Source organism: Zasmidium cellare (genome assembly GCF_010093935.1).
Source record: "Zasmidium cellare ATCC 36951 unplaced genomic scaffold M409scaffold_10, whole genome shotgun sequence".
Classification (NCBI taxonomy): Eukaryota; Fungi; Ascomycota; class Dothideomycetes; order Mycosphaerellales; family Mycosphaerellaceae; genus Zasmidium; species Zasmidium cellare.
In genome coordinates this window covers 540,134-561,921 of record NW_022986954.1, presented here as the reverse complement: position 1 = coordinate 561,921, position 21,788 = coordinate 540,134, and the positions used below count along the sequence as shown (strand labels likewise).

The following is a 21,788-nucleotide window of genomic DNA, read 5'->3' as shown; positions in this document are numbered from 1 at the left end:
TCACATCATCAAAATCATTTACTCCTCCCACGGCAAATCCCTCTCCTCGACCCTCATACAAGTCAAATACCCCAACCCGCCACTCCCAAAATCCCTCAGATCCAGCTCCAAGAAATTCCGCATCAGCGGCTTCACCGCATCCCGCGCCAGATTCTTAATCTCCTCGATGCGGCGCTCGAAGCGTTTGAGGTTGTCGCGCGTGTAGAAATCCATGCCGAGTTGGCCCGAGGGGGATTTGAGGAAGCGTTTGAGCTCGTCGCGGGTGAGGTAGCCGGAGGGGTCGGGGGAGCCGAGAATGCGGTAGATGCGGCCAGTGGGGATGGGGGGTGGTTGGGGGGCGGGGTGTTGTTGGACGCGTTGGGAGGCGACGTGGTTGCTGCTGCGGCTGGCGGCGCGGGTGGTTTGGGGGCCTGCGTTGCTTCCTGGTCTGGTGGGTTCTTTTAGGATGCCTGTTGGGCCTGGTGTTGTGTTTTCTGCTAGCCATTGCCTGAACAGGGACATTGCGAGCCAGCTTAGAAAGTCGTTGCTTGGGTTCACTCTTTCGCCTCTGCTTGTTGTGAGGTTCAATCGCCAGAGCTTGGATTCGACTCGCTCCTCTAACTCGCGCAGTTCGTCGACCTTGTCCTCAAGAAGCTCCATCACGTTGGTCTCCACCTGACCACGCAATTGAGGTGCTGCGGCTGGCCACTGTCCTACGACGTGTATCATCGCTTCTGTGAAGATTGTCCGTGATCGAGCCAGGTAGCCTAACTTCAGGTATGATGGAGGGTACTTTGCGATCTGCTTGAACAGTCTGCTGCCGAATCGTAACAGGTGATGATCGATCCTGGGACCAGCAATCTCAAGCGCATCGTACATGTCGGCCAGGTGGAGTAGTGCTTTGCATTCGGTATAGGCGGTGGCGATATTGACAGAGTCAAGCACAGGGTTATACTGGTACATGGTCCTGAACAGGTTATCGTAATCCTTCAAGACCTCATCTCCAGGTTCGGCGGGGACGCTAGGTTGGTTGCGCTCGTTCAGGTTCAAGCTGGAGAAATTCGATACACTGCGAAAGAAGTTCTCGTTCGACGTGGGAGGCTTGTTGCGTACTGGTGGAGGACCTGTCGAGTCGCCGAATATCGATGTCGGCGCATTGTCTCTTTGCACGAGCATTGGCATGTCCTCGCTTCCTGCCCCTTCCCAATCCAGTTCATACCGCCATTTTCGCTTTTCTAACTCGTAAGATTGCCTCCTCTCTTGACTGCTCGCCCTGGAGCTACTACCAGCCGTAACACTCTCATTTTCACTGATACGCGGTAGACCACCTCCTAAACCCGAACCGTTCTCTAACGCTCTCCCACTCCACTCCGCACTCGTGCTCGCCGCGAAGAAGCCAGAACACTGACTCAGGATGAGCCTGTGCAGGAGATATCTGTTCTCTTTCCTTCCACTCTCGTTCTTGATGACAATCTCGACATCTCCAGTATGCGAGAAGACGGGGAACTCGTTCTGAGGGAGGTGCGAATTGGAGCCGCCGTGATGGGATCGAGTATGGCGATGTCGTCGCGTGTGAGAACGTCCTGAGGTAACCGAAGCTGCGCGACCTGCTGCCGGAGGAGCGCTGGGAGCTAGAGAGGGGATGGGAGGTCGAGGAAGGTCCGTGTACGGTGGAGGATGATGGGACACCATTTGACTTGTGGACTGGGTGCTGGTGGGAGGGAGCGTATCTCTTCAAGACGCGACCTGGCGCCTGTATCGAGGGTGTTGCGAGTCGACAAGCAATCTGCGCATCACCGTGGATGTGTACACTGTCTTGCGATGTCTGTCGTCTTGTCTTGCGTCTCAGCCTCGTGGCTCTCGATCACGCGCTGTCTCTTGACTCTCGTCGCCCGGCTGCTTCGCTCACGCGGTCCAGGACACAGTGAGGCGGGAGGGAGTGGACTTGCCTTGCCAGCCGGGCAGACTTGATTCACCTGAACCACCAACAAGACCTGCTCAGCGGCCTCGTCGCAGCCAGTCAAGGCGCTGCTGCCCTCCAAAGGCGCGGCACCACCGAGGTGCATATGCCCGCAGCTAGCCGCATGGTGGCGAGCTGGGAGGAGGCAGGCACTGGCTTGTGATTGGATGTGACTCGTCTTGGCACTCAGGGTTCACGAACTCTGCCTCTGAGCTCTGTTGCTCCGTGAATCGTTCTGTATACAAACGTCACTATGAAACCCGAACGACTACCTAGGAATACGGCGAGTTCTTCGCCCGGTCCACTGCGATCTCGGTGTACTTGTCAAGCGCAGCCTCCTCCTTCGGCAACCCGATCAGCTCGTTGATCGTCCCACGACGCGTCTCGAAATCGCCGTTGCCATCAGGGTAGAAGATGCGGGTATACATCATCTTCGCGAAGCCTTGTCTATCACCCTTCTGCATGGCCTCGACACCTTCAGTATACCGCGTCTGCGCTGGCTCCTTCGTGATCTTCCAGTCGCTCTCTTTGGTGCCAGTCACACGGTATGCAGACGCCAACATCTCCTTTTGGCTGATGGTGAACGAGTTGCAGTACACCACCTTGTTCTTGAGACCGTTGAGACCCTGCTTGGAGCCCTCGCCTTGGAGAGGGAGACTCAGGATGCCAGCCACTGCTTTGCCGACCTAAAAACAAATCAGCAAGGTCATGTCTTCAAGCGGTGCTCCAACTCACCTGAGGCCAAGTCGAAACTGAGATCTTGACATCTCCTTCGTCGATGAGTGTAGCCTCGTGCTTGAGCAAGTCGATACCGAACGCGACCTACAATTTGATGAGCATGTACTCTGGAGAACAAGGCCTTGCCCACTTACTGGAATTGCCAAACTCCACTCATACCAGAATCCGCAGCAGATGCCAATGAATGCAGCTCGACCATCCTTCTGGATCTTCTCGCGGGTTGTGACTTGATGTTGGAAAACGAAGACATCCTTGACAACACCCTCGTCTTGGGTATCAGGACTCCATCCATTTGGAATGATCCACTTTACGCCGGCTTCAAGGGCTGCGTCGACCAACTTCTCCTCGGTGTCTCTAGGTGCGGTGACACTGAGGGTGATGATCAATGCATCCTTTCCCTTGAGCGCTTCCACAATCGTCTCCGGCTTGTCGTAGTCGATGTTCTTTGCGATGATGCCATCTGGAAGTTTGGCTTCACTGTCGGCTCTCGTGAGTGCGGTCACGGTATGCTTGCCAGTCTTGAGGAGCTCTTGAGCCATTGGCCCGCCGCTTCTGCCGCCAGCCTGAGAACATATTAGCACGTGTTGATGGTGCACATCTACTTCGTACGACTTACGCCAACGATGGCGATCTTGGTGAGGTAATTGGAGGTCGACATTGTGTTGATGTTGAGTAAGTGCGTCGGGTCAGTTTGAGATGTTCCTCTAAATGGATTGACCACCTGAATCTTGGCTGGTGGCACCAATGCCTTTTATCTCTTCTTACTCTCAGCACGGACGGACGTACGGGAGCCGCCGATTCACTAGATCCGCCCAATGTCGTCCGTTAGGTTACACAGTGTTAATGCATTACACTCGATGTAAACTTGGACCCACAGGACCCTAACTCCCACAAGTCAGTGCTTCTGCGGATACCCACAAATCAACGAATCTACGGCTGAGATCGACCTCAATTGGGGCCGAAGCTGTGCGACTTTAGCAACAGATTTCGGTGTCATACCCGAGATGTTACAGACGGTTTTCGAATCCTCTCGACCTTGAGGAACAGCTGCGAACAGTCCAATGGCATCATCCTCGACCTGGCGACCACGCCTTACCTCATCTCGTAAACTCCAGCCATTCAAGGACGACGGGCATGACGGGAGCTAACCCGACTTCGTTTGTGCTGAATGAAGAGTGGAAGCTTGACTGGGCTTAATTCACGATCTATGTCCGATACCACCCCCATGGGCTTGTAGAGTAGACCAGGCTGAAGCCAAGTGTGGGATTCCAAGCTCCTAACGCCGACAGTCGACGGACGAAGAGACACTCTTATGCCCTTGGATCCTGGCCGACAATATGATACAAGAATAACAGCTATCTGTACCCCAGCTTCGCCTGAAGACGAGAGGAACAAGTTTGGATACGACATACTGTCTTCCAGGTTGCGACATTCGACTTCAGCGCACCTGGCGCCCATGTCCGACATCTGCTTTACAGCTGAAATCACTAGCTATCACGGTCGATAGATGTCCTTGTCCTCCGCAGTCGTAGCACTCGCCGCAGAACCACGACCGTACGAGTGTGCTGGCGCAACTCTTCGCTTCTCTGCCCTCCTGACTACAAAATAAGTGTAGAGCACGATCGGTATGCATACAGTGAGGAAGACAAAAGCAGCCACAACACACCACATCACTGGACCGGACTGGCCCTCCATATCGCTGTTCTGGCCATGATCATCCAACCTCTTCTTCACGATCCCCCGAACTGTAAAGTCGATGGCCATTGCCACCATGACGAAGACCCAAGCGAGCACGGCTGTGATGCCGCCGATGAGTGACCCAGCAAAGCCTGCTGCCATGGACATGAAGGCTGCGATGAAGGCTACCGCGCTGGCGATTGGGTGCATGACCACTGGAGTTTCATGTCTTCGTTAGCATCATGGCCATCTTGTATGAGTTCTGGTGTTGAGCTTACTGGCATGTGTCAAACTCTCAGCCGTGCCACACTTCTCACCGTCGAAAGGCCCATCAATCAAGAAGTCCACCGCGGCGAAAACATCACATCCGATCGAGACGGGCTGGCATGTGTTGCCTTCTCTGCAAGAATAATCAGCACCCGGCTCTTTTTATGCTGTACTTCTGAATGTTCTTACTCAGAAAAAGTACAAAACCCAAACGTCCCGAACCCGACCACTGTCACCTCCTCGTCTTCCTGGCCTCTGTGCTGTATCAAGTTGAAGAGACTCAAGTCGTCCACGACGGGGGCCGTGAGGGTTGCGACGATGAGGAGGAGGGCGGCGAGGAAGATGAAGAAGACGCCGAAACTGGGGATTCGATCCAGTCAGCGTTCTTTGACGGACGTCTGGTTAGGATTTCATGTTGTTGTTGGAGTCTTGGAGAATGACACGTACCAGTGGCTACTCCTCGTCGCGTGCATATTCGATTTCGGTTCGTGGCGCGGTTGGGAATAGTGGTTGGTGGAAGGAGTCGAATCGAGACTGTGAGTCTGGATGTTGTAGAAAATGGCTCGCTTCCTTGACGATTCCTCGACAACATTGAAAATGTTTGCTCTCCGCACGCTGCTGTACCGTGTGGTGGTACATGTTCCTGGAACCTGTTTCTGATCGACCACCGACTGCTGCTGATAATAGCTCTGGGTGTCAGAAAGGATCGCAGTGGTACGGTCTGCGGGCATTTGTGCCTTGTTATTGACAGGTTGGACGGGTAACCTGCACATATAGCCCGTGTAATGGACGCCGTTGGTCTGCCTAGAACTCTTCATCACATCACATCCGTATTTCAAGACGACGACGCATGATATCGATTCTCCAAACACACCCTCGAGGCCAAGACATATCTGCTCAGCATGTTCGTCTCCCTGGGAAAATTCATGGAGGCATTTGGGACTGATAGCAGACGTGGGCGCTGTACATCCTTTCCCAAGACTGCGGAGAGGCAACTAACTGGACCAGCCACAATGTAGCTTCTCGACGACCTACCTGCTACACGGTTGACCGCATGGAGCAGAGCAGTAAACCTGACCATGAATCCGTCTTGGAATGTCTCCTTTACAATAAGTTTCGTCTCTTCTACTCTTGACAGAAATATCGTGCGCAAACTCTTCCCCGTTCCATTAACATCCCGTCTATGAGGCGAATGACATGGAAGGGAGGTGGACATCCCCTACAATCGCACAAATCCGACCGCGAGCACGGAAGAATTGAGCTATATATCCCACAACGAACCTTCCTATGCCACCTAAGGGTCGGTGGGTTCCTGTGGAAGGTAGGTAGAAGGTAGGTCCTATTCTTCGATCTTTTGCAGGGGTTGTTGGCAATAATGGCAGGGCAAATCGTCTCTTATATTTGCAAATTCTGGTAGACAAGACTTCTCCTGACATTTAATTCAAGAAAGAACTACGGCTTCCTCGCCATCACCACCCAAAAATCACAATACGTCTCCTTCGGCGCCCTCCCCACAGTCTCCAAATAATCCCCCTTAACACCTTCCACACCCCCAAGCCCTTCCAGCTCCCCCAGCCCCAACCCCGACGTCTCCACCACCCTCCCCAGCAGACCAACAAACGTCGGGTGCAACACATTCGCCGTATACCGCGCAATCTCCTCGTCATCCTCCGGGGAGATAAGCCACTTAAACGTCCTAACCTCAACGTCCACGAACCCGCACTCGCGCAGCTGCGCAGGGAATTTTCGCGGCCCCCAGAAGTCCAGGCCGAGTTTGGGGCCGGCTTTCCGCATCACATGCATCCAGCGCCAGTCCTGAGAGAGCTCCGCGCTCGAGGCGTCGTACCAGCCGAAACAGGCTTCTTGGAGTTCGATCCGGCCGCCGGGTTTGAGGAGGTCGAAGCTTGTGCGGAGGTAGGCGGGCCAGTCGGTGATGGCGACGCCGAGCATGCGCGAGGTGAGGAAGTCGAAGGTTGCTGGGGGGAAGCGTGCGGAGGGGCCGGTAGCGAGGTCCATGATGTTGCCTTGCACGAACGAGACGGTCGGGGGCTGCTCGTGTAGGGCTGGGATTGGGGAGAGGTCGACGCCGTAGATTTTGGCGTTGGCGTCTGAGGGGGCGATTTGGCGGGCCAGTACGGCGGTCCGCAGGCCTGTGCCGGCGCCGACTTCGATTGCTTGGAAAGGGGAGGTGTCGTCGCCACGAGCGGCGAGGGAGGAGATGTCGGTGACGAAGTTGTGGCCGCCCATCATGGATGTGAGGGCGCGGGTTTGTTGGTCGAGACGGTCGAATTCTGTTGATACGTTCGAAGGGACTGTGGATGATTGTTAGGCCTTCAAGTTTGGTCGAGTTTGGGGAAAACGATTCTACTCACGCAGTTCCCGGTATGGACCTTCGTCGGCCATGGTGTTTTGGTTTGCCATTGTTGCTGATGGGCTGGAGGTATTACAGATCAGAGGAAATGTAGTTGAGTGGACAGTAGCAAGACGCCAAAAACCTGTGCGTAATCAAACATGAAGCCCTATTTGTGAACTTTTGGCCACGGTACCTATTAATTAATAAATTGTGGGAGAATAGCAAATACCATTCAGTTACTTGTCGTCGGAACCCTACTACCCGCTCTCCCACTCAGGAGGCGTTCAGATGTCGATATTGAGCTGCGAATCCGGAAGGAATTTGGGAGGCATCGGTGACGGCACGCTCTTCCAGCCGGCGCCTAAGAGTATGTGAATTATCCGGTCGTCTCCGCTGTTGTTCTGTGTAACCGTCTCTCTCGTTGAATCACTTTTTTCTCCCCGTCGTCGCAAGCCAAGTTGGCTTTTCTTACTGGCATTTTTCGGCTATTTCGACGGACCGTAGGATGGACTCCATTGCTGTCTCCAGTATGCTCCTCATTACTGTTCCAGGCTCGTCTTGGTGAGGGGTATCTGTCAGTGCCCTCCATCGCGCGTGAACGCCGAACAAGTTCCAGATGGGTACTGAGCAACAGCCAAGCTCCGCAAGAAACGAACACATGACCATCACTCCTCCTCCTCATCTCCTTTCACCCCCTCAGCCTCCCTCCTCTCCCTCCTCCTCTGACTGACCCACTCTCCAAACGGCCTCCAAATCGCCTCCTTCTCATGCGGCCTCAGTCCAGCAGCAAGCCCACTAGTAGCAGTCGCCACAAAAACCCAGGCTCCCTCCCACCCATCCCCATTCCCCATCCTCTCTCCCTCGTCCTGCCATCCGTACCGAAACTCGTCCTTCTTGATCGGCCTGCCATACCTCCACCGCCAAATCGCCTCCCAAATCCCCTTGCCCACAAGACACACACTCTCCGGCTTGAACTCCCGAACTTTCGATTCCAGGATAGGCGTCCCCGCCGCCATCTCACTTTTACTCAATTCCCCTGCATCCTTGCTCGGTCTCGACACGATGTTCGTATTACCCATGCTGTACAACTGCGGTAAGTCAACATCTTGTTCCGGCTTGAGGCGTTCGTCTGTGCAGCCGGAGCTGTGCAGGAGTTTCCAGAAGAGATTCGAAGGGTGCGCGTAGGCGTGGCCGGATGTCGCGGTTTTGATGCCTGGATTGAAGCCTACGAAGATTGTGATGAGGTTTGGGGCGAGGACGTCTACGAGGGGCGAGAGGTGGGCGTAAGTTGTGGGCGGAGCGTATTTTGAGGAGGATTTCCTTTTGCGTTTGGTTGGGGGTGTGGTGGTGGGATCCTCTGTGGAGCGCAGTTGTCGTTTTCGAGTGCTTCTCCGTATGGGTGATGGGACGGTGGGAGTGGTTTCTCCAGCATTGCCACTGCTGTGTTTGAATCTTTCTAGGCTTGCTTTGAAGGCGGCTGCTGAGGCCTCGGACACCTCATTACCATCGAGCTTGGTATTCTCTTCTTCAGGAAGGTCGGCCATGCTGTCTTGATGGCCATCTGTTGTCTTCATCTTGAACCTACTGCTTTGAAGTCAGGGTCTGTGCTTCCCATGCTTGCTTCACTTGTAGCCTTCACGTGGTCGCGAGAAAGGCCCGGTCCTCGTCAAACGACAGAAATGTAGCATGTCGGTGAGATAACAGACAGCCCTGTTCACTTGCATAGTAGTCGCAATGGCATGGTGATGATGGAACAAGAAGTTGTGTGAAAGTGAGGTGTCTGGCGGGGTCATTCGCTAACCACCCTCCACGCCGTCCAACCCCCTTGTGACTTTGGATGCACGTTCGCGTCCTCTCTCCACTCCACGCGTCACAGCACCCATCGCCATCTCTCCATCACCCTCACCTTCGCCATCATCAACGACAATTCACCCTCCGTCGCGACGTCCATCTAGACTTTCGGAGCCAAGCTTGGCACCGCGATCGGCGAATCGAAATGCAGAACTTCCGCAGCCCTCATGCCGCCAGACGAGGCCCAGGTACGATCGCACATTTATTTCTTCACTGTTCACCCTTTCGTTGGAGCATTGGAGGCATTGTTTGTTTGCATTGATTCCTTGCTACATGCGCGGCTTTCACAACACTGCGCGCGATCATGGAACAAGCCCGCGCGCATAGGCGCAAGATCAGCTTCGCTGACATTGAGCGCACCTGGCGCGCCGCAGGTCCTATGGTAGCACCTCCTCAGGCACATGCCGCGCAACCGCAATTGACCCAGGCGCAAATACAACAACAGCATCTCGAGCAAATCCGCCGCCAAGACCACGCCCGACGCCAGGCCAAGAAGCCGACCGATCGCGACATCCCAGACGACATTAGCGAGGCCGTAGTGGGAGATGGAGTCGAGCGGTGCAAGAAGTTGCGTGAGGTGGAGAGGAGACTGGACGCGGTCATGATGCGCAAGAGACTGGATATCAGCGACAACTTGCAGCGGCGATACACCCGACGGGAAGGTGTTCTGAGGATATGGATATCGAATACTGCGGAAGGGCAGCCGTGGCAGGTCATGGAGGAGGGAACGGCCATCGAGGATGGCATGTTTGAGTTGGGTGAGAACCAGGCCACTTTCCGGGTCAAGATCGAGGGACGGCTGCTGGAGGAGCCCGAGGATGAGGATGACAAGCCGCCAACGTCACATCGCCCACGACTGAGCTCTTTCTTCAAGGCTATCACCATCGACTTCGACCGCGACTCGAATCTCAACCCAGACGGCTTCAGTCAGATCGAATGGCGGAAACCGCAACCCAGCCAGCAGAACCCCAACTTCGACCCGAATAGCCCAGAGGCCTCATTTGACACGCTCGAATTCACACGGAAGGCGGATGAGAACATCAACATCACCATCAATTTGACGCGCGACGAGAAGAACGAGCGTTTCAAGCTGAGCCCGGAACTTGCCGAGATCCTCGACACTGAGGAAGAGGATCGTGCTGGTGCTGTGCAGGGCATTTGGGAGTACTGCCGTGCTATGGGCCTGCAAGAAGATGATGACAAGCGCAAAGTCGTTTGCGATGAGCCATTGCGCAAGGTGAGCATCGAATATCAACATGTAATGGGGATGTCCACTAACTTTTCCACAGCTCTTCAAGCAAGATCATGTCTACTTCCCATACGTGCCAGATCTCTTGGTGCCACACTTGCAGCCGCTTCCACCCGTCCAGCTCCAATACACCATTCGCGTCGACAAGCCGTACATCACAGGCACGAAGGACGCCGAATCTCCGTCAGAGAATGAGGAAGACGAGGAGCGCAAGCCAAGCCGCGCAACCATCTACGACATCCGTGTGCCAATGCCAAACCCTCTCCTCCACCAGCTGACCCGCTTTCATACTTCAAAAGCGCACATCGGTGACCTGCAAACGATCGTACGCACCGATGACGAGCTAGCGGTGCTGGTCCAGAAGATCCACCAAACCAACGCCAAGCGCAAGTTTTACGACAACCTGGCGAAAGACCCTACTTCTTTCGTCAAGCGATGGATCAGCAGCCAACAGCGCGATCTCGAGGTCATTCTCGCCGAAGCGACTCGAGGAGGCGGCGAAGATGCCACGAACGAGGAGTTCCGCCGTGGCGGCAGAGATGGCGTTTGGGGATCGGAATTGGCGAAGGAGAGCGTGGGACTTTGGCTTGCGCGCAATAATCAGAATCAGAAGGTGCACTGAGATGGTTAAGATTTTGCTCAAAAGCAGAATGATCTACAGGGCATTAAAAGGACGAGCAGGTCCCAGATGAGACGACTCTTATCGGCGTGAGCTGAAGCAAGTCACGGTCGGATGACTGTTCTAAAAACAGCATCAAAAAGCTGCAGAGAAGGAATAGACAGTCTCGCGAATGGTGAAACTGGCCCGCAAGGGCTTGTGGACGTCTCAAGCAGGCAGTCTTGGCCTTCAAGAAACAAGCCGGTCACAGAAAGGCATCGTTGGGCTTCTCGAACGTAGCAGAGACATGGACGGAGAGTGCGATGATGCGTGTGCATGGGAGAGGGACAGAATCGATCGATTAACATCAAAATTTGCAATGGATTGACTGGTCGGGGATGTGTCTTCCAATACTCTCCAACAAACGCTCTTCAGGTTGTCTTTTCACGCGGTGATCACAAAGAGGTTTTGGGAAGTGCCGATTCTCAATGATTTCGTTCCTTTTCCCTTCAACGTAGGCAGAGAAAGGGCTTCATATTCATCTCCATCTCCATCTCCATACCCCCTCATCCATCATCCATCATCCATCATCCATCATCCATCATCCATCATCCATCATCCATCATCCATCATCCATCATCCATCATCCATCATCCATCATCCATCATCCATCCATTTCAAACCCCCTCCCAACCCGCACCCCAATACTCCCCCAACCCATCAAAGTCCCACTCCACCACCCCACCATCCACATCCACATCCACCCCCAACCCGTCAACCCTCACCACCCCCTCCCCCTCCCCCTCCCCATCCCTCCAAACCCTCAAACCCCCCAACATGGGAACCCTCAACCTCATCCCTTCCCCTTCCCCTTCCTCCCCACCTTCCTCCACAAACCTCTGCAACTCCCCCAAACACTCCACCATCCTTCCGCTTAAATCCCGGTCGGAAGAATACCCCTTCCTCCGCAAAGGAGCATGCAACATCGCCGTCTTGGCATTCTCGACCAACGCCGCGTCGTCGCTCGTGGATTTGCGGTCGCCGTGGAGGAGTAAGATGACGCACGCGGTGAAGGCGTGGACCTCGAAGGAGCGGGAGAGGAAGGAGCCGTTCAGGAGCTTCGTGCGGACGGCGAAGTAGCGGCGGAGGATCTCGCGGCAGGAGGTGAGGCATTCTTGCGCGGTGGGCACGTGGGAGGAGGAGGAGGGTGAGGTGGTGGAGGGGTTTTGGAGGAGGTAAGGGACCGTTGCGCGCAGAATGAGGTAGGATTGTGTGCTTTGTAGCATGACGCTGGAGGCTGTTCGCGCGTCGTAGGTGGCCCAGCGGTCGACGGTTTTGCATTCTGGCGGGAAAGTGCGGGCGAGGGCGTGGCATTTGGAGAGGATGGAGTGGGTTTCCGAGAGGGCGGGCGGGGAGTCGTAGGGGAGGAGGTGGGAGTCGCGGTGGACGATTTGGTTGTGGATGGAGGAGGCGACCCAGATGATGCGTTTTGTGGAGGCGTTGGGGTCGTTTGGGGTGATGATGGAGGAGGTGGGTAGGTCGGGGGTGCCGCAGGGTGTGCCGAGGAGGAGACACAGGAGGCGGTCGATGGCGCAGACGGAAAGGTAGATGTTGGCGCGGCGGGCGAGGAGGGCGAGTTGTGAGTCGTCTGCGGGAGGTTTTTCCTGTTGTAGTTGCAGAAGAGTGCTTCTTGACGAGGACAACTTGAGAAGTTCGGCGAAGGCTATCGCCCGCCTGACCACGAGCCAGCCTTTCTTGGGACGACCGATGAACTTCTGACTGTGCGTGTGCAGTTAGCTCAAACGTACGCCCCCACGATTTGTATCCAACACACATCTGAGCGAACATGGTTGCACACTCGATGCCTTCCAGACTGCCCGCAAGCTCGTCGTGCGCTAGCATCTCCTCGACTTGTTTGACGGTACGAGGTAAAAATTGAGTAGGCTCTGGGATAGACTCTAGTGCTGAGTAGTCGAATGATGTTGGTAATTGCAAAAACGATATCGCCAGACATAGCAGCCATGTCGCGATGGCAGCAGGATGTGTCGATGGGTGGGATAGTCCTTCGTGCCGCTCAATTAACTCAATTCGGCTATTGATAGGAGGATCCGGCATTAAAGCCTTGTGGATCTGCCACCAGTCGATCGAAGAAGCCGTTACAACAAGCACATCGCTTCGTGATGGAACGGCCGACGTGAGCTGTGCCTTTATCCGATCGTGGGAGCTTTCTCCAAAGTCCTGCGGGATGTTCGATAGGATTCTCTCCCGAATCGTTTGCGCCTGTTGATGTGACGATTCCACTCGCTCGGTACAGCCCACACAACCCGCCTCGTCGCCCTGGACGCTGTCGAAGTACCCATACCCACTACCACCACACTCCTCAGTTCGACAAAGTGGGATAGGTGTAGTGGTCCGGTTCGAGCTCTGCAGCCTCGAGCTTTGCAACTCAGCCACCGTCTCAGATAGGCTCCTGACAGTGGCCTCCAAACGATCGACACGATCTCGAGTAGGCTCACGGATCTGGCCGAGATCTAATGCCTGTGCCTGAGATTCGCATGTCGTTTGTCGAGCAACGCATGCGTCACACGGTGGCTTTCCCAGATGCCCATCGTACGTGCATTTCACTTTCCGTCGTCGACACTCGAGGCAGCTCTTAGTTCCTTGCCGCAATTTCTTCCTCGGCGGTTGAGACATCGTAAAAGATCTCCATCCTCACGGGGAGAGAAGAGAAGTCGGATTCGGCCGCGGGTGGGGTGACAACGGGGTAGTCATACCGGACCACCGAACGCCCTTCGCATTGCGCAAACTGGAGTTATGTCGAGACATGGGTGTGGTATATCCATTCGACCGCACTTCATCCGACAGGTTCTCGGGCGTGTCAATCCCGGCTTTAGAGTAAGCTTCGGTGGGATGTGGTCCTCTCGCATCGGAGTTATTATTTATGCCCGAACGGAATCCTTGGGTGCAGAAGCACGCGACATGTGCATCACTTTCGTTTATCGTTTTCCTTTCCGAATAGGCTTGTTTGAAGTAGCCTGGGGGGTATCTTATCGCTCATGTAATCGAGTCCTTCCTGGCTGCTTCGGCTTCGGCTGGGTTACTGTAGCTGCCTTCGCTGATTGAAGGCAAGAGACATAGATCTGATGCTCGACTGGGCGGTGACCTGACTACTGCAGGCGCAGGCTGGGTGATCGTCGGGGATAGAGTCTCGCTGGAGACCTCGAACGTCGTATCGACTCTTATATTTCCTTGGGGATATCCCAACTCGACATCCCAGTCTTGCGGTCGAGAGTCTGTCTTGAACGATACGGATTGCGTGCGATCAACAGAGATATCATCGCTTGCTCGACTAGATGATATCTTACTGTCCACTTCTGTCTTCTTGATGATGGTGGTGATGCTGTCGTCCTTCTTCTCGTCCCGATCATCGAACAGGCTCTGTAGCTGTAAGTCAAACATCTCGTACTGATTGACCTTGTTCTTCTGCTCTGCCGATCCGATAGTGCGATGAGGATTTGGGCTGTGATCCATTGGCGATGCTGAGACACGGGGTGATGATGGCCATCCTCGCTTCCAGAAGCTTTTTTTGAAGACTGTGCAAGTCAGTAAACTTTCACAGCATATGTGTATGGCAAGACTTACGAGGCGTTAATATTGGTGCATTGACAGCAATGATACCAGCAATCGTCTCCCTCGTACCCCATCGATTGATGTTGAGCGCGTTGACGCCTGCCAACGTAAACGAAATACGCATGATAGCAGCTGTGATGACGAAGATTCCCGAGCACAGCAAGAGCATCAAGGCAACCTTCCTAGTCCAACGAACTCTCATGCCCCAAAGCAAAGGCACAGGAATGACGAGAATCATGGCGTCGGTCAGAACATTCAAGACTGTCGTGACGTAGAAGTTCTGCAGCTTCATCGTGCATTTCTTGGGCGGCTGAGGAAGGACCTGCCAGTTCCTTTGGATTGGGAAGCAACCGCAGCTGATGGTGAGAAACACGGCGGCGTAGGTAACGCCGCAGATGACGGCGAAGATTTTGACGAGGCGTTGTTGGTAGAGACCGAATGTGAGTCGGTTGAAGAAGAATAGCATCATTGCTTTCAGTGCCCAGATGAGGCCGGTATAGGTATACCTCGAGAATGTTAGCAGTGTTCATTCACATTCCATCGACAGACTCACCATGCCAGTAATTGCATCTGACTTCCAATCCTGATCTTCTCAATCTCGCAATGGCTCATCTGTTGTAAACGATCCGCGGTGAAGTCGAGGTTGGATCCGAACTCGTACACGATCGTGACCGTGACCGAGTCGCAAATGAAGCACAGCCAAACAGCCACAGCCATATAATCATCGCCCTGGAGTTTTCGCCATCCAACCGTTCGTAACCGTATAGCCGTTCTCGCGAACAGGACAATCGTTCCCACGACGAACCAAGCCCAGATCTCTCCAAGGTACGCGCCTTTCTCATGATAGGCCTGCGTGCTTGGACAGGCCATTGTGTGAGGAGATGTTAGCTCGCCCAGCTAAAGGGAGCATAAGCAACGAAAGCGAAAAGACTGAAAGACCTAGCAATGCGAACCCATGAAGAGATGACGAAGGCATTATAACAATCTCACCTGATGTTGTCTGGGAAAGTATAATAAGAACTCACACTGATGCGGTCGCGAGGAAACGGCAAGATAGAGTTCGTGCAGCACGACAGCCGGTAGACATTCCATCGACCGGGTAATTATCGCTTCTCCAGTTCTGAGGCAGGGTCGAGGCGTGAAGACAGGTGAGCCTGCACGCGATCGAGCAGCGGGAGGTACACCGACGAGGCGTGCATCCTTTGGGTGGGAGCAGGGTTGGGTTGGACCTCGTCCGAAAGCAACGATCAAGGTAGAACGCCATGTGTTCGACATGCCTGATGAGGAGAAGCAACCGACATGCGGCTCAACGTTGTTCGCGAGTCGAGGACGAGGCGGCATAAGACGGGCCAAAGCGCATGCTGAGGTTGGGGAAGTCCAGCATGAGTGGTGTACATGCAAACTCTATTGAGTCAAGCATTGAGTTTCGTAGTTCTGCCGGAGAACTCTCGCAGTGGTGCCGTCTTCGAGAAGGAATGTAGAGTTTCACGTTGCTGCGTCTGCTTGACTTGTTCTGCAGTGTTCTGCAGGTGGAAAAGAGGGCACCAATTCCAGAGATTGATGGGCAATGGTGGCGCTATGGGAGTGCGTCTCGTTCATGACACGGCGTCGAGATTGCGGTCTGCAGTCCGTGATACGTGGAGCCGTAGATGAATCCTCGAAGATTTCGGACTGGGCGCTGCAGCAATGGCTGAGGCTCGGTGGTCTCGATGAAAGAACAGGTGATGTTGATGGAAGGATGAAAGAGGAAGTGGCATTGCACAAAAAGGAGATGGCTCGAACCTACGCTAGCAGGTACGCTAGTCTCGCTATTCAACTTCAGCCTCCATCGACGACACAAATCATGAGATCGCTTGCATCAAGAGGCCGTCGATAAATGAGCTTCTCCAATAACTCCTCTCAACCCCAACTCAAACAACCCAAAAACTCGCATTCCTCCCCAAATCCGCACTACTCGCCCCCAAATACACCACAAACTGCCCCTTCTCTACCACATACTCCATCTTCTTATCCCACAGGCCAACATCGCCCACATCCAAATCAATGCTCACCTCTCTCATCTCCCCAGCCTCGAGAAAGACCTTGTCAAACCCTTTCAGCTGAATATTCGGAATGTCAACGCTTGCGAGCACGTCTTTGACGTAGAGCTGGACGACTTCTGCGCCTGGTCTGTCTCCGCTGTTTGTGAGGGATATAGAGGCTGTGATGGTATCGGATGAGGAGACATTTGTGGCCGAGAGGGAGACGTTTGACCAGGTGAAGTTTGTGTAGGAGAGACCGTAGCCGAAGGGGAACCATGGCTGGGGTGTGTTGAGGACATATTGGTGGCCGAAGTAGAGAATCCCGTCTTCGCCGAGGAATCCGGGATCCGTGGTACGGCCGGAGTTGAGATAGTCGTAGTAGACTGGGAGAGTGCCTACGTCGTGAGGGAAGCTTACGCTCAGCTTACCACTGGGGTTCACGTCGCCGAAAAGGATGTCGGCGAGTGCATGGCCGCCTTCCTCGGAGGGGTAGAATTGCTGGACGAGGCTGGCGGTGGTGTTGGAGATCCAGGATTCTGTGACAGGTTTCCCTGAGGAGAATACCACTACGGTGGGCGTGGTGGTGTTGATGATGGCTTGGACGAGGGGTCGCATGGCGCCTACAAGGTCGAGGGAGGAGACGTCCACGTGTTCGCCTGTGGTTGCATTGAGGCCCGCCCAGAGCTCCACCTGGTCGCGGGACCAGGTCCCTACCACTATGACCGCAACATCGGCCTCTGAGGCGGCGGAGATGGCTTCTGGAAAGCCACTTTGGTCGAGGCTCCAACGTTCGCAGCCTCGGGCGTAGGTTACGCTGGAAGAGTCGATTGCGGCGCGGATGCCATCCAGGGGCGTCACGCCGCGGTATTGGGAGGCGTTGACAACATAATCGCCGTAGTTCATGTATCCGTGGGCCATGGGGCCGATGACTGCTACCTAGCAAAACGTGTTAGATCGATATCGGCAGCGGAGTGGTTGAATACATGCCTTCTTATCTTTACTGATCGGAAGGATGTTGTGATCATTCTTCAACAGAACAATACTATCCCTATCGACTTCCCTCGCAAGCTGCTTAGCTTCAGGTGTGTTGATGATGCCGCCCCACTGCTCCTTCGGGGCAATCTGATAAGGTCTCTCAAACAGTCCCATCGTGAACTTTGTCCTCAACACCCGGCTCACAGCTCGATCGACAATATCCTCACTCAGACGTCCAGAGGCAACCAGGTCCGGTATGGATCGATAATTGAAGCTCCCACCACCCATTTCGACATCGCCTCCAGCAGGCAGCGCGTTGAGGGTTACGCACTCGTTGCCCTCTGTGATTGGGTTGTTGTACTTGTTCAACGGCGTTGGACAGATGTAGAACGGATTGGCTAATCGATCAGTAGCACCCGCATCGGACGACACGAAGTATTCGTATCCCCACTCGTCTCTCAGAATCTCTGTCAAGGTATGTTCATCTGCAACTTGAGGTATGCCGTCGTAGCTGCTGTAAGCACTCATAATAGCCCACGCTCCAGCATCGATGATGGCTTTCTTGAAGGCTGGGAACCAGGTCGTTCGAAGCTGTCTTTCGCCGCCATGGACTGGACCTGTGTTCAGACCTTGCTCTGGCTCGCTGGAGCCTATGAAGTGCTTGACCATGGAGCTGACATTAAGGGATTGCACGCCTTTGATGTAGGCGGCGGAGATTTCCCCAGCGAGATAGCCGTCTTCGCCGAATGTCTCTTCGACTCGACCATAACGGAGTTCCCTGGCTAGATCTGTGACGGGTGCGAAGAGTTGGGAGACCCCGAGCGCTTGCGCTTCTTTAGCAATCTGGACAGCCATGTCGTGAACTTGGGACGTGTTCCAAGAGCATGCATAGGCAATGGGACTGTTGAAGATTGTAGCATTTCTGATCAGAAAGCCGTGGATGCCTTCGGTCTGCACAATGGCAGGAATGCCCAATCTCGTCTCGTTGACAGCGTAATCCTGTCCTCGCTTGATGTTCGTAGCAAGCCACTCCCAGGAGATGGGATATCCGACGTAGAACATGCCGGCTTTCTGCTCGAAGTTTTGCACCAGCCCTGATCGGTTGAAAACACCCGTGGTCGTGTTCAGCCAGTTGGAGATGTCGCCTTGCATCAATTGGGCTGCTTTCTCATTGATAGTCATGTGAGAGAGGAGGTCTTGCACGCGAGTCTCGACTGGAAGGGAAGGGTCCTTGTAAGGTGCATTCGCTAGAGATGAGTTTGGCGAGACATTGCTGGAAGACTGGCCACTGACCAAGCCTATTGCGCTTACGACTATCAAGTAGAGGGTGTAGGAAAAGGCCATGATGGCTGTTACAAATGCAACCTGCTGAATATGGGGAACAAGACATACTTACCTTTTTAACACTCCTACACATGCGAGATATCCTTCTGGGCAAGGAGGACAATGGCCCGGTGGTGTTGAATTGTAGCGAGAGAGACGGAGAAATGTCAAGTCGTTCGAGATCCCCGCATTTGACTGCAGCATCCTGTTCCTGAAGCCGGCTGAATGCCATGCTGGAGCTGATCCCTGCCGGGAGGTGCTCTCATCTAGCGAAGGATGTGAGACCTGAGGGGATGCATAATCGTGCTATCGCGCCAACAACCAAAAGCTTCAGTGAGAAGTCGAATGATTCTGCAGCTAGCACACTGTAGCTTTCACGAAGCTATCCAGAAGGTTGATCCAGTCGTGCCTGGAGAGTGAAGCTGAAGGTAAGACCAGTAGCTCAGTGGACTGCCGTGTAATGTAGAGTCCAGAGGCAGTGATTAGGCAGCTCATTTGCGTGCCGGGACAAAGCGAAGCCCAGTGCGTGAAACGCAATAGTCGCAGACGGTGTGATGTGCGCGGTGTCATTGTGGTGTAAAAAATGGAGGAGGCGTGGGAAAGGAGAGGAGGAAGTACAGCCGGATCAAAGTTTAAGCGATGTCGGAGAGTCGGCGATTGAGAGATGGCCTTCACTCACGCGCCGCCGTCATCTGCCCTGCTTCCAGACACTGCCATTTTGCATTTGCGGCTGCTCTTGTCCCTCTGCTCTACCACCACTCAATCTACTTGTTGACAACGCCAATGTAGCTGTCCACTTCCCGCCATATCCATCCTGCGTGCGAAAGTCGAGCAGTCCACTGAAGCCTGCTGCCACCGTCCTTGCATCTGGGCGACAGCGCACTTCCGATCTTTCCAGCTCCTCTTCTTCGCCAGCTCCTCCCTTTCCCTCGACACCACCGCCCCTTCCACCGCCAGTACGACACCACCGACAATCACGTGCGTCTGACGCACCGTCATCGCCGCCATGGCCGTTACAAACCGACATGCCTCGCCCTTCGAGCCCTCGACCTCACCACAACCGCAACCCCTCACAAAGCGCGACGTCCGGCGGAACCGTATCATGGAGAAGCTGCAGAGCATGATCAATACCTTCAATTCCAACCATCATGCACACTACCGGGCCCAACTGCAGGGTGTCCAGGTCGATATGACCATGGTCCTCCGCGCAGACCCCTATGGCCCAGATGCGCCGCTCTCAGAGAACGCCGACGACATCCACGAGCTGATAGCCCTGACCATGAAGGGTAATGCTAATGGCGAAGGGGCTGTCAGCTTACCGAATGATGAGGCTGCCCGGCAAGATTACTATAGTATGGCTGGGAAGCGATACACCGAGTTTGTCAGGGAGGTCAACGATGCCGTTGAGCAACGAGATGCCGATTTGACTGCTTTACACGTATGTCATGGATTAAGTATGGATATGTTGCATATACTAAAAGGTTTCGCAGAACAACTACCATTCTTCTCTATCCGAGCTCGATCGCATCTACCAGCAGCGACTCCACCAGGCCGAGGAAGAGCACAAAGCCCTCTCCCAAACAATCCGCCAACGACTCGTGACCACACTCAATAAGAAACGCCAGCAACTGTTGCGTGACAAAGAGCAGTTAGATATTTCGGACAGCAATTCGATGCTTCTCCACCCCAACCACTTCAGCATTGGCAACAATCCGGGTTCGCCTAGTCACAACGGCAATGCAATCAACAAGAGAACGAGACACTTGAGACACCACCGGGGTGCTAGTCCAGCGCCGGGCAACAACGATGTTGTCGAGAATGGCAAACGGAAGAGAAAGTTTGGACAGTTGGAAGACGATCAAGGGAACGAATCGCCTTTACCACCATACCTTGCAGGAGGAAGAAGCCCATTCAAAGACGCACGCGGTCAACGAGAATATGCACAATTCGATGCGCCAGCGTACAGCATGGACAGGCTGTTCACCGAGAAAGAGCTTGCATTGGCGACAGATACTGCAAAAGTGGCCACATACAAATACTTCCACCAGCCGCCGCAAGAGCAAGGGTCGAACAGCAATGGCACAGCTGTCCCATCAGTGGACGGCGAGGTTGTAGAATCTGCGGAAGCCGTTCCAGATGAGCAGATGCTGGACGTGCCAGCCAATGGAACAAACACTCCACCTCCGTCAGAACCTCCTGCTGCAGCTCCAGGCATGGAACGAAGCGCGTCACACCAAGTCCTTACGAGAGGTGGAGCCAAGGCCAATCCATTGGCGGCACTGTCAGATTTGGCGAATGCGGCGGCCGCAGCTTCATCGACCGCCCCCATCATCCGACAAAATCCATTCACTCCCGTTGCACCACACTATCATGCTGTCACTCGCAGCGAGAAGTCTGGAGCTCCAGCACCACCACCCGTTAACAGCGTGGACATGGACAACGACTTCAACATGATGCGTCATGCCGGCGATGGCGATGCGGACGGAGACGACGATATGAACGCGGATCCTGACGCAGGGGAAAAGGCACGAGATCTTCGACGCCAGCTTTTGGATCAGGCTTTGGGAGTGTCTGGCGTACAAGCACCGTACAGATTACCACAACTCGAACCGGGCCCAGGAGCGATGATCGATCGACGAGGTGTAGAGCGCGAGCCTCGGACAGGATTTGCGCCGCTGCTACCTGCTGTCGCCCGGATCGAATCCAGACTGCACGGCACGACCACCGTCCCAATCGGCAGCATGGCAGCCGCGTTGGGCGGAAGACTGGGCGGTGCGCCGATGAGTCGAACCACGAGTGCTGGAGGTATGAGCGAGCTTGGAGACGTCGCCCCAGGCCCTGCTAGGAGAGGTGGACGAGGCAAGCTGGTGTAAGCAAGGCTTTTTGAGAAATTTGGATGCGTAAAGCGTGGAGTTTTTGGGAGGAATCAGGAAGGAAGATACCGCTCCTCATGAAACATTACCATAACGAATGAACAAGACTTGGCTTTATAAATCACACGACGTAGAGGTCCCACAAGGTGGAGGACTTTGATGGCTTCGCTTGGGAACGAGGTTAAAGCGAGGACATGATCACATGTCGATTGTTGCCTCCGTCAGTGTGGACTATGTATGCTTCGAGCGCAGCATCTCGACGCCATCCCCTACTCAATCGCTATTCCTGTGCCC

The 21,788-nt window shown here is 54.4% G+C and overlaps 10 protein-coding genes across 10 annotated transcripts; 2 read left to right on the top strand and 8 right to left on the bottom strand.

Moving 5' to 3' along the window:
- Positions 1-18: 18 nt before the first annotated feature.
- M409DRAFT_20566 (uncharacterized protein) lies at positions 19-1,161 on the bottom strand (the record flags this gene model as incomplete). The annotated part of the gene is made up of 1 exon (XM_033805454.1): positions 19-1,161. The coding sequence occupies one exon, from the start codon at positions 1,159-1,161 to the stop codon at positions 19-21; it is 1,143 nt and encodes a 380-aa protein (XP_033670232.1).
- Positions 1,162-2,211: 1,050 nt separating this feature from the next.
- M409DRAFT_20565 (uncharacterized protein) lies at positions 2,212-3,335 on the bottom strand (the record flags this gene model as incomplete). Its single annotated transcript, XM_033805453.1, has 4 exons — positions 2,212-2,625; positions 2,675-2,761; positions 2,812-3,240; positions 3,294-3,335. 4 exons carry the CDS (start codon positions 3,333-3,335, stop codon positions 2,212-2,214), a joined length of 972 nt encoding a protein of 323 aa, XP_033670231.1.
- Positions 3,336-4,171: 836 nt separating this feature from the next.
- Positions 4,172-5,352, bottom strand: M409DRAFT_20564 (uncharacterized protein; the record flags this gene model as incomplete). The annotated part of the gene is made up of 4 exons (XM_033805452.1): positions 4,172-4,569; positions 4,633-4,754; positions 4,811-4,981; positions 5,069-5,352. 4 exons carry the CDS (start codon positions 5,350-5,352, stop codon positions 4,172-4,174), a joined length of 975 nt encoding a protein of 324 aa, XP_033670230.1.
- Positions 5,353-6,073: 721 nt separating this feature from the next.
- Positions 6,074-7,024, bottom strand: M409DRAFT_20563 (uncharacterized protein; the record flags this gene model as incomplete). Its single annotated transcript, XM_033805451.1, has 2 exons — positions 6,074-6,933; positions 6,994-7,024. The coding sequence occupies 2 exons, from the start codon at positions 7,022-7,024 to the stop codon at positions 6,074-6,076; spliced, it is 891 nt and encodes a 296-aa protein (XP_033670229.1).
- Positions 7,025-7,639: 615 nt separating this feature from the next.
- M409DRAFT_65038 (uncharacterized protein) lies at positions 7,640-8,518 on the bottom strand (the record flags this gene model as incomplete). The annotated part of the gene is made up of 1 exon (XM_033816342.1): positions 7,640-8,518. The coding sequence occupies one exon, from the start codon at positions 8,516-8,518 to the stop codon at positions 7,640-7,642; it is 879 nt and encodes a 292-aa protein (XP_033670228.1).
- Positions 8,519-9,129: 611 nt separating this feature from the next.
- M409DRAFT_52590 (uncharacterized protein) lies at positions 9,130-10,696 on the top strand (the record flags this gene model as incomplete). Its single annotated transcript, XM_033812116.1, has 2 exons — positions 9,130-10,062; positions 10,115-10,696. 2 exons carry the CDS (start codon positions 9,130-9,132, stop codon positions 10,694-10,696), a joined length of 1,515 nt encoding a protein of 504 aa, XP_033670227.1.
- A 653-nt stretch (positions 10,697-11,349) lies between these two features.
- Positions 11,350-13,366, bottom strand: M409DRAFT_20560 (uncharacterized protein; the record flags this gene model as incomplete). The annotated part of the gene is made up of 2 exons (XM_033805450.1): positions 11,350-12,451; positions 12,507-13,366. The coding sequence occupies 2 exons, from the start codon at positions 13,364-13,366 to the stop codon at positions 11,350-11,352; spliced, it is 1,962 nt and encodes a 653-aa protein (XP_033670226.1).
- A 360-nt stretch (positions 13,367-13,726) lies between these two features.
- Positions 13,727-15,172, bottom strand: M409DRAFT_20559 (uncharacterized protein; the record flags this gene model as incomplete). The annotated part of the gene is made up of 3 exons (XM_033805449.1): positions 13,727-14,265; positions 14,315-14,808; positions 14,856-15,172. 3 exons carry the CDS (start codon positions 15,170-15,172, stop codon positions 13,727-13,729), a joined length of 1,350 nt encoding a protein of 449 aa, XP_033670225.1.
- Positions 15,173-16,212: 1,040 nt separating this feature from the next.
- Positions 16,213-18,642, bottom strand: M409DRAFT_20558 (glycoside hydrolase family 3 protein; the record flags this gene model as incomplete). The annotated part of the gene is made up of 2 exons (XM_033805448.1): positions 16,213-17,255; positions 17,325-18,642. 2 exons carry the CDS (start codon positions 18,640-18,642, stop codon positions 16,213-16,215), a joined length of 2,361 nt encoding a protein of 786 aa, XP_033670224.1.
- A 985-nt stretch (positions 18,643-19,627) lies between these two features.
- On the top strand, positions 19,628-21,494 carry M409DRAFT_52586 (uncharacterized protein; the record flags this gene model as incomplete). The annotated part of the gene is made up of 2 exons (XM_033812115.1): positions 19,628-20,059; positions 20,112-21,494. 2 exons carry the CDS (start codon positions 19,628-19,630, stop codon positions 21,492-21,494), a joined length of 1,815 nt encoding a protein of 604 aa, XP_033670223.1.
- Positions 21,495-21,788: the final 294 nt, after the last annotated feature.